The sequence below is a fragment of the Heptranchias perlo genome, chromosome 1, assembly GCF_035084215.1.
Source record: "Heptranchias perlo isolate sHepPer1 chromosome 1, sHepPer1.hap1, whole genome shotgun sequence".
Lineage (NCBI taxonomy): Eukaryota > Metazoa > Chordata > Chondrichthyes > Hexanchiformes > Hexanchidae > Heptranchias > Heptranchias perlo.
The window spans coordinates 9443488-9460237 of NC_090325.1; the positions used below are offsets into that span (position 1 = coordinate 9443488).

A 16750-nucleotide genomic window follows, 5' to 3' on the forward strand; every position below is an offset into this window, starting at 1 on the left:
TCGCCAAGCAACTTACCTCCTGGACTCTGACTGTAAATTCCTCCTCGGACTCTTCATCCATTTGGGACATGCTGGGCAGCCACCTAAAAGATCCAGGATACACACAACTATAATGAAGGATTAGGATACGGCAGCGAGTTACAATGGCATTCATACAAAGTTCGGCATTCTAACCCAGAATACTTTGACTGCTGGCATTTCTAAGGCTGCTTATTCCCAAAATTAACTTCGGACATTTCTGTGAAGCAGGATTAAACTGATGACAGGTTGTGCGCTGCCGAGGTGAGGTCCTGAGGCACATCGACCAGGAAGGTTGCAGTTTTGAGTTACACCAAATTAGCTGATCCTGGGGTTTGGGATGGGGAGAAACAAAAAGAGACAAGGTTCCCACTTCTGGCCGCTGTCCATCAAGTTTGGCTGGAAAGTCTGCACATGAGGCAGTGAGGGCAGGACTGTGACACCACTCACGGCTGAAATATCTTGTCATCACTCACTGTCTAAGCTTGAATTTAGGAAGGCAGGGACAGATCGATGGAATGGCCAAACAGGTGGCAAATGCAGTTTAATGTGGATAAGTGTGAGGGAATACATATTTGGAATGAAAAACAATGGAAAGACACTGAAGAGTGTGGATGAAGAGAAAAACTTAATATTTATTACTTGGGCGTGGGCTATTTACTGGTTATCCTGAGGGCATCAAGAGTGTGAGACTGGAGTCGCATGTAGGCCAGACAGGCTCGGGGGAAGCAGGTTTCCTTCTCTGAAGGACATTAGTGAACCAGTTGGGTGTCTGCAACAATCCCGGCAGAGTCATTATCTGGTGCTAGCCAACAAATGACCAGATTTATTGAATTAAATTCCATGACTTGCTATTGTGAGGTTAGGAGAAATTTCTTTACACAAGGGAAATTAGACAAACATATGCAGCAGGGACAGAGAGTGGGGCAGTGGGATTAGTTTTTCATTGCTCTAGCAAGCTGCCGGAACAGACACCAGGGGCCGAACGGCCTCCTTCTGTGCAGTAAAGGACAGTTCTATGATAAAAATTGCCAACTGACAGAGCCACAGAAGGGCTTCTGACACCGGTGATGCGGTATCCCAGGGCTAGCCACTGTCTGCGGGAGAGGAGGGGAGAATGTCAGTGAGAAAGTTACCGGCATTTGTTATTCATCTTCAAACAGAGGGAATAAAAATAATTGTACAAATTTGCATTACTGCATATTTTCTTTTTCCTGTTCCTAATCTCCTAAATGGGTAAGGGAAGGATCAGACAAATTTTGCAATAGTAAAAGAAAAGAACTTGCATTTAAAAGTCCTCAGGATATCGCAGCCTGTGACGTACATTTGTAGGTCCCACAAACAGCAACGAGACAACTTAATCTGTTTTTGGTGCTGTTGTTTGAGGGAGGAATTTTGACCAAGACATCAGGAGAACTCCTTGCTCTTTTGCGCCCGAGTCGGCAGACAAAGCCTCGGTTTAAAGTCTCATCTGAAGAAAGACATCTCTGACAATGGAGCACACCCTCAGTGTCAGCCTGGAGTGGGACTTGAACCCACAATCTCCTGACTCAGAGGTGAGAGTGCTACCTCTGAATCAAGCTGACCCTGGGTAATTTGTACAAACAGATCAGACAAGGCAGTATTTATTGCTCTAGTTGAGGCCATTAAGAGTCAACCACATAGCGTGGGACTGGAGTCACATATAGACCAGGTTGGGTTGCAGCGTAGGAGTACTATTTCCCTGAAGGGCATTAGTGAACCAGTTAGGTTTTTACAACAATCCGGCAGTTTTCATGGTTATTTTCTTGTACTAGCCCACACACTATTAAAGGGAAAATGGAGTTGAGGTACAGATCAGTAACGATTTTTTTGAATAGCAGAGCAGGCCTGAGGGGCTGAATGGCCTACTCCTGTTCTTATGTTCCTAAGTTGGTTTCACAACCATTAGGCTATTGTAGTATTAAACTTACTTTTTCCTTTCAGGACAAATGAAGAAAAAGGCAAGATAGAAATATTTGCTTGCAACATTAAGTGGCCAAGTAAAATTTCACCACTCCCCTCAACAGCCAACAGTTACTGTATCATTTAGCGTTGGGCATGAATTAGTTAAATGGGAGGAAAATTCACTGGAGGAGCAACAGAAAGATTGACTTTGTCGGCCTGATAAATTTTTATGAAAAAAAGTAATTTAGCCACACTTCCAGTTCCAGTTCCAACCACAGGATAGTGGACACAAGAACACAAGAAATAGGAGCAGGAGTAGGCCATACGGCCCCTCGAGCCTGCTCCGCCATTCAATAAGATCATGGCTGATCTTCAACCTCAACTCCATTTTCCCGCCCGATCCCCGTATCCGTTGATTCCCTTAGAGTCCAAAAATGTATCTATTTGAGCCTTGAATATACTCAACAACTGAGCATCCACAGCCCTCTGGGGTACAGAATTCCAAAGATTCACAACCCTCTGAGTGAAGAAATTCCTCCTAATCTCAGTCTTAAATGGCCGACCCCTTATCCTGAGACTATGCCCCCTAGTTCTAGACTCTCCAGCCAGGGGAAACAACCTCTCAGCATCTACCCTGTCAAGCCCCCTCAGAATCTCATTCTTCTAAACTCCAGAGAGTATAGGCCCATTCTACTCAATCTCTCCTCATAGGACAACCCTCTCATCCCAGGAATCAATCTAGTGGAACAGACCACCACCCCCCACCTTCCCTACCCTGAAGGAGGGAGTCGTTTCGAGGTAAGTCAGCATCTTTAGATAGGAACTGGACCAATATCTGTTGGAAAGGGGTTGGAGTTGTAGAGATACTAATAGCGCTAGTGCTGTTGGCGGAGTGAGGAGAACATACATGTGCAGAGGGAACTGGATGGGCTGAACGGCCTCTTCCTGTTTATGTTCTTAAGTTAATACATCAAAATCATAACACAGGAAAAAGCCGTTCTGCCCCAACCCATGGGCAGATCATGAAAAACTAAAGTCGTCATCACCAAGCCAACACCGGTTAACACCGGGTGCTGCATTCGCACACACAACATGGAGGGGGAGGGGCCTTATCTTATAAAAGCAGTCAGCCAAACGCGAGCAAGTTCACTCAACCTTACCAATTGTACCCCCAGTGATAGTTAGCGACAGTTACTACCTTACTTGGTATACGGTGAAGGGAATAAAAAACATCCACAGCAGCTCGGCAACCCAAGAGGACTCCACGACACTCTAGGGGAGAAAGAAGGGGGGGAAGAAAAGTGTAACTTTCACAAGTGAGAATCCTTTTCGCTACCTCACCAAGGTTGGAAAGCGAGAACCGGGCAGGGGAAGAGAAGAAGGGGTTCATGGGAATATGACCTTGTTAAGTCCCACCTCAAGCCCATCTTATTCTTATGAATAGGTACAATGGGGGTATTGGGGACCAGCCCTTTGTTCATGAGGTCACCGGGTCAAACGTCATGTGAAATGCCTGCTTCTAAATTGCCCCTGACCAGATTTGGTTTTCTCTTTGCCTCTCCTGATTTTCTCTCCTCCACTCCTGAAGGCGCCAACTGCAAGAATGATAACCTTTTGGAATAATGGAATAAGGCAAAAAAAAAAGCACTAGAATTAATCAAAATCCAATAAGGCATCACGATGGAAAGAGGGATGAGCTTTGGTGGACTAATCGTCGGCATGGGCACAATGGGCTGGATGGCCTCCTTCTGTGCTGATCTGATTTTAATGGATTTCTCTCATCCTTTCTGTTTCTCAACAACACTTTTTCTGTGTAAGTTTTCATCAATTTTGAACTTAACATCGACTGCTGTTAATGGAGACCCTGTTATGTTAAAGTTAGGCTCTTAATGTACGGCTCTGCCGGCCCTCTGGTACTTTACCCAAGAGGTCATCCTTCAGGCTACAGGCTGGACTTTCAACCCTGTGGGGAAGGAGGGACTTGCAGCCAAGCCCACCCTGCTCTAATCTGATGGCGCACATATGTACTCATTCCAGGAAGGGTCACTGGACTATGATCAAGTGAGGGATCCCTCCCTCACCCTATCCTCGTTAGTCCAGGGGCACTGAGGCCAACTGTAGGATATTGCAACAATTGATAATAAAATTCCTCTTTACAGGCACGTAGTTTTAAAGTACGGCAGAGATTTTGTTTTGGGAATGGAGGAGGGTTAACACTACATATAAATGAAGATACCAATGCCCAGTGTCAGAGTACGTGGGCTGGGGTTTGCAATTCCCATTCGTAAGGCCATGATTTGGTTCAGTACCACATCCTGTGTACCTCCACATATTTGCTGCCCCACTATTGCAATTTTGCATTGCAAAATGGTAAGCTCTCGAGAAAAGCCATGTGACGGTAACAAGTCACTTGCCACAACTAATCCCCGACCCTAGCTGTACGGCGAGCTGCTCAGCTCAATTGCGACACTATGGGGAGTTGCACTCCCACTGATTTCTCCATAGGAAGTGGAGTCAGTGGGAGAGTTATTGCAGGCCACACCAACACACACAGACTGGCACTAATACACGTGGTTTGTCCAATCCCCACAACAGGCATGCAGGTAGGGGTGTGTGTGTATATGCGTGTGTGCATAGGTGTGAACATATATGTATGTATGTATATGTGTGTATGCTTGTCTGTACTTGTGTATGTGTGTTCGTGTGTGTACATGTACACGTACATGCATGCGTGCATGTGTATACGTATATGTACACGAATGTAACCAACAAGCAAGTGACTAATTCTGATCTCACAAAACCGAACTCATTTAACAGGAATTCAGTGAAAGACGAGTAAGTATTTTCTGCTGCGTAATTTCTTCCAAGCTTTTGACAGACAGGATGTTTTAGATATTATGTACAGGAGATAGTGCTCAGCTGGGGTTGGCAGAAAGTGGCAAGGCCTGGGAATCTGCCCACCTCGCGACGCAGCAGCTTTCTTCCAACAGGTCTGCCCTTCCATGACTGATTTAAAAAGACACATCTCAAATGGTCTGTCACCTATTCCATCTTCTCTCACCTGCCTCTCTTTCCCCTCTGTGTGTAGTTTATCAAACAGCATGGCGTGGGATCTGCTGTTAAGTGAGATAGCATCTACTCAAGCTGGCTTGTGTAAACACGCGGCAGAAGGCAGCTGGTTGAGACAGGCTGGAGAATGTATAACATCCAAGGACACACAAAGCAGACTTTCCGTGGCTGGTTGCCAGCACGAGAAGTAGCTGGTGTGATGAATAACCTGCTCCTTCCCACACTCCCAAAGATAATGACTCATGCTGGGGTCGTTTCATGGGAACCAACTCTCTAGTGCCTCAGCTAAACCTACGCAGCGAGTGCCATCAGGCTTTCAGACTGCGAGGTGTATCACAATCGAGCCCAATCCCATCCTCGTCTGACATCCACATGCGCTAACTTTCCAACCGGCAGCTGATGGGGTGGCAATCCTGGCTGACGTTCCCTCTGCTTAGTTCACAGCAACTGAGGCAAACTGTAGCAGTGTACCGACTGCAGTCTGACCAAGTTCAGCGAGCCCAGAACAGACCAGGGATCGAACCAGAGTATCACGGTGGGTGGTGCAACCAGGCCACGGGGAGGAAACTCCTCTCGCCCGGGCATGTATTTTATACAGCTCTTCATTCTGTTCAAACCGAGCAAGGGGGAGGGTTTGTGGGGGGGGCGGAGGGAAGAACGGTGGCAGAGCATGCAGGGGAGGGGTGACGGCCCTGCACAACAAGGAAACCTCCCCCATTAACACGCATCGACAAATATAAACTTACCACAGATATGAAGGGTCTCTTTACAGTCAACACCATGGGTTGAACAGTGCTATCTACAGTAAAAGGCCAGGAGCTGAACAGGAATAAAAAAAAACACATGCAAGTCACTTGAACAACCACACTCCTTGTACCATAGAGATCAATATTTTTTCCACGGAAATTCTTTCCTCCTTCCTGCCCTCTGTAACTGCTGCAATAATGAGCCTTAAGGTGTCAGCCTTGGCTCAGTGGGTAGCACTCTCGCCTCTGAGTCAGAGGCCCAGGGTTCGAACCCCACTCCAGAGACTTGAGGACATAATCAAGGCTGGCGCTGCCCTCTCAGATGGACGCGAAAGATCCCACAGCACTATTCGCAGAGCAGGGGAGTTCTCTCAGGGTCCAGGTCAACATTTACCCCAAAATCTAAACATTGCTGTTTGTGGGACCTTGCTGTGGGCAAATTGGTTGCCGCATTTCTTACATTACAACAGTGACTACACTTCAAAAAGTACTTTATTGGCTGTAAAACGCTCGTGGTCATCCTGAGGTTGTGAAAGGAACTATATAAATTCTCTTTAAAAACTTTTACCTCTAGGTTTATATCCACTTACATTCTGTATCTCAGTCCCTTCCTTCCCATCTTCCTCTGCCCATTTCTGGTGCTTTTCTTGTTGCTGTTCATATACAGAACCATAAGTTTACAGTGCAGAAGGACGTCACTGTGTCTGTACAATTCAAAACTAATCCCACTGCCCTGTGCTTTCCACATGGCCCTGTATCTTTCTCTACTTCCAATGGTTATCTACTACTCCTTTAAAAGATGCAATGGTCATGCCATCAACCATTCCGTGACAAAGCATTCCAAACTCCATCATCCCTCTGCATGAGGAAATTTCTCTTAACCTCTCCCCATACTCTCTAAGTGACAACTGTAAATTGGTGACCCATCATCACTGACTCCTCAACCTTTTCTGTTCACTACCAAAATCCATCATAATTTCAAAACCAATCTCCTTTCAGCCTTCTCTGCTCTAGTGGAAATAGTCCCAGTCTCCCCTCAGAACTACAGTTTCCCCTCTCTGGTGAATCTACACTCTCTATGGTATTAGTGCTCATTGTATAAAGGAACACCTCAAACTGCACACAGTGCTCTAACTGTGGCCAGAACCATTGCCGTGTACAAATTTATCATAACTGCTTTGCTCTTGTACTTTACGCCCCGATTTATGGGTGTGCACAATCCCCAACCAGAGGCACTGAGGCTCTGTAATGAGGGAAAGGTACACACAGCAACTGAGCGAGAAAAATGGCAGCCTTCCTGGCCCCGTAGGAAGAGGATACAGAGCTGATTTTAAAATACGCTGCTACCCAGCACTGCATATGTTGCCTCTCATCAACTCCTGTATGAGCAGATAAAGCTGGCAGGGGAAACATTCCCAGCACTGGAGAATGGACTGCTCAGGAACTTCAGAGTCCCCCATGCTCCAAACCATGACAAAAAAAAACAAAATAAGCAGGGCATTTCTTAAATTACAAGCCAGCTGGCAGCTGATTAATAAACTTCTCATTCTTACTTAACGGACTAGTTTTTTGGTTGTTTGTTCAGTTAGGGGGCTTCCACGGCAACCCTAGTTGCACAGAAGAGGTGGCGGTGGGCCTTTTCACTTCATAGTGATTGTTTATCAATCACCACAAAGCGTTTTTAACAACTTAGTGGCACTTCAGAAGGCATTAAAAGTCAACCACACAGTGTGGGACTGAAGTCGTGTGCAAGCCCGGCTGGATAAAAGTGGCAGGGCCCCTTCACTGACGGACATTTTTGAACCAGTTGGGTTTTTACAGTAATCTGGCAGCTTTCACGGTCATTTTGTCCCGAATTCAATTTTGCAACTTTCCATAGTGACCTTTGAATTCTGAGTTGCAAGTCCAGGACGATAAGCATGACCCCCTGTACCACAAAGCACTATGACCCATGAACACTGTGAAAAACAAACACTACAAATTATTAGCAAGGCTCAGCAGTCTGTAGCCTGGTAATGCTACTATGGTTAAGTTGGCTGCAAGCGTTCTTTTAGCTCATGCCTAAACAGGTAATTTGGTGGTTGACTTAAATAGAATTGCATAGAATTTACAGCACAGAAACAGGCCATTTGGTCCAACAGGTCCATGACGGTGTTTACGTCCCACACCAGCTTCATATCTCCCTACTTCATCTAACCCTATCAGCACATCCTTCTATTCCTTTCTCCCTTGTGTTTATCTAGCTTTCCCTCAAATGCCCATCTATGCTCGTCGCATCAACTACTCCTTGTGGTAGCGAGTTCCACATTCTAACCACTCTCAGGGTAAAGAAGCTTCTCCTGAACTACCTATTGGATTTATTAGCAACTATCTTAAATTTATGGCCCCTAGTTCTGCTCTCCCCCACAAGTGGAAACATCTTCTCCACGTCTACCCTATCAAACCCTTTCATAATCTTTAAGACCTCCATCAGGTCATCCCTCAGTCTTCTCTTTTCTAGAGAAAAGAGCCCCAGCCTGCTCCATCTTTCCTGATGAGTATAACCTCTCAGTTCTGATGATATCCTAGTCAATCTTTTTTGCACCTTCTCCAATGCCTCTATATCCTTTTTGTAATATGGAGACCAGAACTGTTCACAGTACTCCAAGTGTGGTCTAACCAAGGTTCTATACAAGTTAAATATAACTTCCCTGCTTTTCAATTCTATCCCACTAAAAATGAACCCTGGTGCTTGGTTTGCTTTTTTATTTAATGGCCTTATTAACTTGCGTCGCTATTTTTAGTGATTTGTGTATCTGTACCCCGAGATCCCTCTGCCCCTCTACCCCATTTAGACTTATTATCCGAGCAGTATGTGGCCCCCTTATTCTTCCTACCAAAATGTAATACTTCTCACTTATCTGTTTTGAAATTCAATTGCCAATTACACACCCATTCTACAAGTTTATTAATGTCTTCCTGTATTTTGTCGCAGACCTCCTCGGTATTAACTATACCTCCCCAATTTGGTGTCATCCACAAATTTTGAAATTGTACCTCCGATTCCTGAGTCCAAATCGTATATGTAAATGGTGAACAACAGGAATCCCAGCACCGATCCCTGTGGAACACCACTTCCCACCTGTTGCCAATCTGATTTCCTGCAGAAATTGCCCGCGAAGTTTCAGAGAGCTTTTGGGGACACCGACTGTATTTTAAAAAGCCCCCCATGAAACAACGGACCCCAGCAATTCCCTCATTGTTTCTCAGTTACTGCCTGCTATGGAGACCAGTGTTGTCACTAGTGCATTTAGCACACTCCTGCCAATCACTACAGGCTGATGCTCAATGTTGTGTGATACGCATATGTAACATTTGTAATTCCTCTGCAAAACGCTCTCTCCTGACACAACCCAAGTCGATATATGGAATTGTATGGCTGGGTGTTTTTCCCCAGGTGCAGTGTATATTGCACAGTCCCATCTTCACATTTCATTAAAATCTTGGGGACAACAGTGGAAACTCTTGAGGTGCTTTACTAATCACTCCTCCCAGAGCACCGGTGAGCTCATTTGCCCCATCATTAAGATCATGTTAAAAATAACAATCCAACTAGATTTCAGATTTTGATGTGGTTTAAAAATTCATGTTTCAGTACAGATATATCTCTATTGGTGTTAGCTGTGGCTCAGTGGTAGCACTCTCTCCTCCCAGTCAGGGGGTTCTGGGTTCAAGTTCCACTCCAGAGACTTTAACACAAAATCTAGGCTGATACTTCAGTGACAGTACCGAGGAAGTGCTGCACTGTCAGAGATGCCGTCTTTCAGATGAGACGTTAAACCGAGGCCCCGCCTGCCCTCTCAGGAGGACGTAGAAGATCCCATGGCACTATTTCGAAGAGGAGCAGGGGAGTTTTAGTGATATTGGTTTATGCCTCAACCAACATCACTAAAACAGATTATCCGACCATTATCTCATTGCTGTATGTGGGATCTTGATGTGTGCAAATTGGCTACCGTGTATCCTACATTTCAACAGTGGCATTGTAAGCAGTGTAGATGAAAACATAAAATTACAAAGCGATATTGATAGATTAGGTGAATGGGCAAAACTGTGGCAAATGGAATTCAATGTAGACAAATGTGAGGTCATCCACTTTGGATCAAAAAAGGATAGAACAAGGTACTTTCTAAATGGTAAAAAGTTAAAAACAGTGGATGTCCAAAGGGACCTAGGGGTACAGGTACATGGATCATTGAAGTGTCATGAACAGGTGCAGAAAATAATCAATAAGGCTAATGGAATGCTGGCCTTTATATCTAGAGGACTAGAGTACAAGGGGGCAGAAGTTATGCTGCAGCTATACAAAACCTTGGTTAGACCGCACCTGGAGTACTGTGAGCAGTTCTGGGCACCGCACCTTCAGAAGGACATATTGGCCTTGGAGGGAGTGCAGCGTAGGTTTACTAGAATGATACCCGGACTTCAAGGGTTAAGTTACGAGGAGAGATTACACAAATTGGGGTTGTATTCTCTGGAGTTTCGAAGGTTAAGGGGTGATCTGATCGAAGTTTATAAGATATTAAGGGGAACGGATTGGGTGGATAGAGAGAAACTATTCCTGCTGGTTGGGGATTCTAGGAGTAGGGGGCACAGTCTAAAAATTAGAGCCAGACCTTTCAGGAGTGAGATTAGAAAACATTTCTACACACAAAGGGTGGTAGAAGTTTGGAACTCTCTTCCGCAAACAGCAATTGATACTAGCTCAATTGCTAAATTTAAATCTGAGATAGACAGCTTTTTGGCAACCAAAGGTATTAAGGGATATGGGCCAAAGGCAGGTATATGGAGCTAGATCACAGATCAGCCATGATCTTATCAAATGGTGGAGCAGGCACGAGGGGCTGAATGGCCTACTCCTGTTCCTATGACCACACTTCAAAAAGTACTTCAATGGCTGTAAAGCACTTTGGGACTTGCTGAGGCCATAAAAGGCGCTGTATAAATACAAGCTCTTTCTTTCTATTTCCTTAACTGAGACCACACCCACCCCCCACCTTCCAATAGCCCAAATTCCTATGAATTATGGACTGTACCTGAATTTCAGAAGTCCAACCTTTCCATTGGTTGTTTCGTCCTCCGGAAACAGCAGCAACGGCTGCGCCCTCTCCAAGGAGTTGTAGTGTCTGAGCGCCTCGGCCAAGCGGGTCCGGTTGTCCATCCATCCCAGCTCCAGGTACCCGCGGGCCCAGCTCACAAACCCAGATTGTCCCTCTAGCAAGGGCTAAAAACACGTAAAGAAAAATGCTAATTAAACGCACAATGAAGATGAACCTAAGGTTGTTGTACCCATTGTGAAATAAAAATAGAAATACGGCCGGTTCGTCAGTGCCCGATAAAACATAGGAGCAGGAGTAGGCCATTCAGCCCTTCGAGCTTGTTCTGCCATTCAATGAAATCATGGCTGAACTGTATCCTAACTCCATCCACCTACCTTGGCTCCGTATCCCTTAATGCCCCTGGCTAGCAAAAATCTATCGATCTCAGATTTAAAATTATTAATTGAGCTAGCGTCTACTGCTTTTTGTAGGAGAGAGTTCCACACTTCTACCATCCTTTGCGTGAAGAAATGTTTCCTAACTTCACTCCTGAATGGCCTGGCTCTGATTTTAAGGTTATGTCATCCTGACCGAGGCTCCCCCACCATCGAAAAAAGTTTCTCTCTAACTACCCTATTAATTGCTTTCAAAACCCTAAAAACCTCAATCATATCACCCCTCAACCTTCTATATTCCAGGGAATACAAACCTAGTTTATGTAATCTCTCCTCATAATCTAACCCTTGGAGCCCTGGTAACATTCTGGTGAATCTACGCTGTTCTCCTTCCAAGGCCAATATATCCTTTCTAAGGTGTGGTGCCCAGAACTGTACACAGTACTCCAGATGTGATCTAATCAGGGCTTTGTATAGCTGCAGCAAAACTTCCTCCCCTTTATATTTTAGTCCTCTTATGTTCTTACAGATAGATTTTTGGACTCTAGGGGAATCAAGGGATATGGGGATCGGGCAGGAAAGTGGAGTTGAGGTCAAAGATCAGCCATGATCTGATTGAATGGCGGAGCAGGCTTGAGGGGACCTATGGCCTACTCATGCTCCTATTTCTTATGTTCTCTAGATATAAAGGCTAACATTCTATTTGGCTTTATTTTTTGTACCTGACCACTACATTTTAGTGATCTGTGTACATGGACCCCTAAATATCTTTGGACCTCCACTGTTCCTGGCTTTTCACCATTTAAAAAATACTCGGATCTATCCTTTTTTGGTCCAAAATGGATGACCTCACCCTTACCTGCGTTGAAATCCATCTGCCACAGTTTTGCCCACTCACTTAATCTATCAATGTCTCTTTGTAATTTTATGCTCCCTTCTACACTACTTACTATGTCACCAATCTTTGGGTCATCGGCAAACTTGGATATATGGCTCACTATTGTGTTATCTAAATCATCAATAAATATAGTGAATAGTTGAGGCCCCAGCACAGGTCCTCGTGGGATACCACTCGTCACTTCCTTCCAATTCAAGTACATACCCATTATCCATACTCTCTGGTTAGGTGGTAGAAGACAATCTCCTAACCAGATCAATAATTTGCCTTCAATTCCATGAGCTTTAATTTTAGCTAGCAGTCTCTTATGTGGAACCCTATCAAATGCCTTCTGGAAGTCCACATAAACTACATCTATAGCCATTCCCCTGTCTACTATTTTCGTTACTTCCTCAAAAATTCGATTAGGTTCGTTAAACATGACCTATCCTTTAAAAATCCATGTTGGCTCTCTCTAATCAGCTCAAATTTCTCTAAGCGCTCAGTCGCTTTGTCCTTAATTGTAGATTCCAGTAACTTCCCCACGACAGGTGTTAGACTAACACGTTTATAATTTCCTGGTTTCTCTTTCTCCCATCTTTCTTAAATAATGGAGTTACATTTGCAATTTTCTAGGTTAGTGCTTGAGGTGACGAATAAAGGGTCTCAACCTAAAGTATTAACCACCCCTTTTCCAAATGCTGACTAAGCTAATCTATATTTCAAGCAACTGTTCTGTTGCCCTTCCTCTCGAACCCACTGGAGTACAGTTCCACGGGGATTGTTCGCCCCCCCCCCCCCCCAGTGCCATTACATCTAGTGACCATTACACACATTGACCGGGAATGATCTGCACGGCTCAGCTAGTCACTGGAGCCCGTCATGTCGAGTGACTCTTGGCAAAATGGATCCAGCATTGGCGCCGGTGGGGGGTGGGTGCAGAAGGACTCTTGTGCTACAAAAAGGGTAAAACGAGCTACTGTTGCCCATCCCAGCCAATCTGTCATGGGGAGGTATCCGGCCAAAGCACTGCGCTAGAAGCACACGAGGCCGGGTGGAAAGAAGGAGGCTGAGATACTCCTCAACCCCTCTTGGCTTTCTGCAAGGGGAGACACTTTGAACCACGTTTCTTCTTTATAGTGCAAGACAGACTTAAGAGCATACAAACAATGACAGACAGGAAAAGACCCTCTGGTCCATCCAGCCTGCCTCACACAATTGTGATACCCTGTGCATCACAATATATACACTCCCCACTCCACCCAAACCATGTGATCTTCTGGGGTAGCGAAAAGACGGATAAAAACCCAAACATTTTGGGGGGGGATAAAGTCTGGGAAATTCTTCTCTGACCTCCTTAGGCAATCGAAAGATGATGAAGAGTGGGAGAAAATTAACTGCTTACTCTTCTTCCAACCCCGTAATTCTATTTCCCATCGAATACAGGTCTCATAGCAAGGAGGACATATCCCTGAGGTTTGAAGCCATGCAACAAATACACTGTTCCAGTGATAAATCAAAAACAGCATTCTGATAGATCACATCACAAATATTTTTTAAATGGGTAAAATTTGCAATCACCCATCTTGTCCCAAGGTCACAAAAGGAATTCATTAACAAACTTGAGCCAATCAACTGGGAGGCTTCGAATTCGAGGGGACGCAAGTTTAAAAAAAACACAAGGAAGCTAGGATTAAGAAGGGAAGTTGGGGTGAACTTTTTCTCCCAAAGGGTAATAGAACTGTGGCATAAGTCATTGGATAAGGTCACTGAAGCAAATAGAATAAATGGGTTCAAGAGATAATGGGATGTTTCTGGAAGGAGAGGGATCTGAGGGAGATGGTGAGAAAGCCAATAAGTGGGCGGTTTTTGGGCTCAATGTCTTTTCTTGTTCCTAAAGATTCTTGCCCACGACTTGGGAAACAACCATAAGATGACAATGGACAGGTAGAATCAGCCTTTTGTTTGGTCCAAACATACAGCATCAGATAAGGGGATGTCCAAGCACATACCAACGCAATACACACACACACACACACACACACACACACACACACACACACAAAACCTTGCTTAATAATACTCGAGCTTACCGTATGACAGGGTGTGAGGAAACTCAACATGTTGTGGTCAAACTGGGTGACATGGTTGGAGATGTAGGTTTTGACATTTTTATCTCTTTGCCTGCAATTGTTCTGCGAGACAAACATACCCAGTATTGAGCACATTGCCCGAACGATAATCCTGTAGCACGATACAAAAAGGTAGAAGTAATAAATGTCATTTAGAATTAAAAAGAAAACTATTTTACATTTTTTTTCTAGCTATGGACCCTGCCTCAAACTGGACATTGAGTAGACAAACTGCTCAGCTATTGGCTATACCAGAGGTCAACCACTGCCTCTGGGGCATGCCTTTCCCTGTACTTGGTACCAATCGGAGAGTGAGAACTCAAGTAAGAAAGACTTTGCATTTATATCGTGCTTTTCGTGACCTCATGACCTCCCAGAGTGCTTCACAGCCACTGAAGTACTTTTGAAGTGTAGTCACTGTTGTAATGTAGGGAAATGTGGCAACCAATTTATGCACAACAAGGTCCCACAAACAGCATGTGATAATGACCAGATCATCTGTTTTAGTGATATTGGTTGAGGGCTGGGACACCAGGAAGAATTCCCCTAATTTTCATATAATAGAATCATAGAACGTTACGGCACAGAAGGGGGCCATTCGGCCCATCGTGTCCGTGCAGGCTGAAAAAAAGCTATCCAACACAATCCCACTTTCCAGCACTTGGTCCGTAGCTCTGTCGGTTACGGCACTTCAAGTGCATATCCAAGTACTTTTTAAATGAGTTGAGGGTTTCTGCCTCTACCCCACTCTTTCAGGCAGTGAGTTCCAGACCCCCAACACTTTTCTTAGAAATAGTGCTGTGGGATCTTTTAAGTCCACCTGAGGGGACAGACGGGGCCCTCAGTTTAATGTCCCATCCAAACGTCGGCACCTGAGTGCAGCACTCCCTCGGCACTACACTGGGAGTAGGGACGAGAGACTAGAGTTGGGCATGTTAAAGCAGTGAACGAACTCACCATGCTGGCTTATTTTAATAAACATTCTCCCCTTTCCTAATTTTACGTAGCCAACTTCCATCTTCATTGTAATTGAAAAAAACTAGGCATTTACTGCTGCAGAGTGTTTTTTTTTTATGAAGAAGATCAGAGGCTCACAGTGCAGTATATTGGCCGGAAGAGTAGGGCAGTGGAGATAAAATCAAGTAACAGTGGTTAGACGATATCTCCGTTTGAAAGCCTATAGGGTGTAGTGGGAAGGAAAGACTGAGGCAAGTAGGGTGTTGCACAGTTGCAGGGTCTGGTAAAGAGTGAGTTAGAGTTGGAGATGGTGCTATGATTCTTGATTTTAACACAAGTCTGCACTGAACCAAGACACATCGAGGCTTCAAATGTTCAAAATCTTCACGATTCAATGTCAGCATATATATATTTTTAGATTTTAACAGAAAACCACCAGTAAGGCAACACCGGGACAAAAATTCTCAATATTTCTGGCCAGCCATGTCTCCGATGTGTAGAAAATCATTAGGTCCTTTAAGACGCTCCTGAAAACCGACCCTCTTTGACCAAGCTTTTGGTCACTTGTCCTAATATCTCCTTATGTGGCTCGGTGTCAAATTCTGTTTGATTACACTTCTGTGAAGCGCTTTGGGACGTTTTATTACGTTAGTTTTACTACATTAAAGACGCTATATAAATGCAAGGAGTTGCTACGATCAGAGTCTCTAACATACACTATTAATATACACACAATGTGGGATTATGGGATTAGAGTAGACAGGGCTTGATGGCCGGCGTGGACACGATGGGACGAAGGGCCTCTATCCGTGCCGTATAACTCTATGACTCGATGACTCGTACAATTTGCCTGATATGCAGTGCACACACATGCAGGAACACCTCATTTATCTAAGTCCAGAGAACCTAGTCGCAGATTAGCAAGGGCCCAGCCCTACCCGTGCAACTGTGGATACTGTTGGAGTTTAGCCAGCAAAGTAGTGGCAAGCTTCCCGCTGCTTGTGCAACCAGAATCACCCTACCAGTTATGACACTGGCTTGCACGGGTCCCTGGAACCAAGCGACAAAAACCCTAGCTCCCAGTGGCAGATCTACCCCTCCAGACTAATGTGGTTCAATAGAAATCAGTGACTAGCGGCTACCGAGACACTGTTCTAGCCACATGCATTCATTTTAGTAGAAAACAACTTACATACAGTACAGAAAAATGGTTCATGGGAATATTTACTTAACAAACATCTACCACCATTCAGTGCGAAATTTTGCAAACTTTCTCTTTCACAAAGTTTGGAACTCTGGCCTGAATTAATCAGATGCAACATATCATAGTGCATCTTCTAAGTTTTTGTACAGCATCTTTGGGTGGTACTTCTGACTTCATCAGAGTGATTGCTAAGAATGTTGATCGGCACAATGAGATGTCCCCAAACCGGAGTCTCTGCTCTCCGGCCCCAAACCAGATTGGATGCCACCTGTCTTTTGCAACGATGTTCCCTCTTGGAGCTGATCATTATTAGTTAGGCTTGCTTCTTTCTACTGGCCTGGAGTGGTT

At 44.7% G+C, this 16750-nt stretch overlaps 1 protein-coding gene across 3 annotated transcripts in view; it reads right to left on the reverse strand.

Annotated features, from left to right (window-relative positions):
- The window catches only part of aup1 (AUP1 lipid droplet regulating VLDL assembly factor), a 52143-nt gene that overhangs the window by 19930 nt on the left and 15463 nt on the right, over positions 1-16750 (reverse strand). For 2 of the 3 annotated variants that reach the window (XM_067980244.1, XM_067980308.1), the window contains exons 3-7: positions 14203-14353; positions 10835-11022; positions 5760-5832; positions 3143-3216; positions 17-83 (exon numbers count right to left, since the gene is read on the reverse strand). In XM_067980244.1, the coding sequence (XP_067836345.1) occupies positions 17-83; positions 3143-3216; positions 5760-5832; positions 10835-11022; positions 14203-14353 (553 nt within the window). The remainder of the gene's footprint in view (positions 1-16; positions 84-3142; positions 3217-5759; positions 5833-10834; positions 11023-14202; positions 14354-16750) is intronic. The other variant, XM_067980297.1, reaches the window with a different exon arrangement.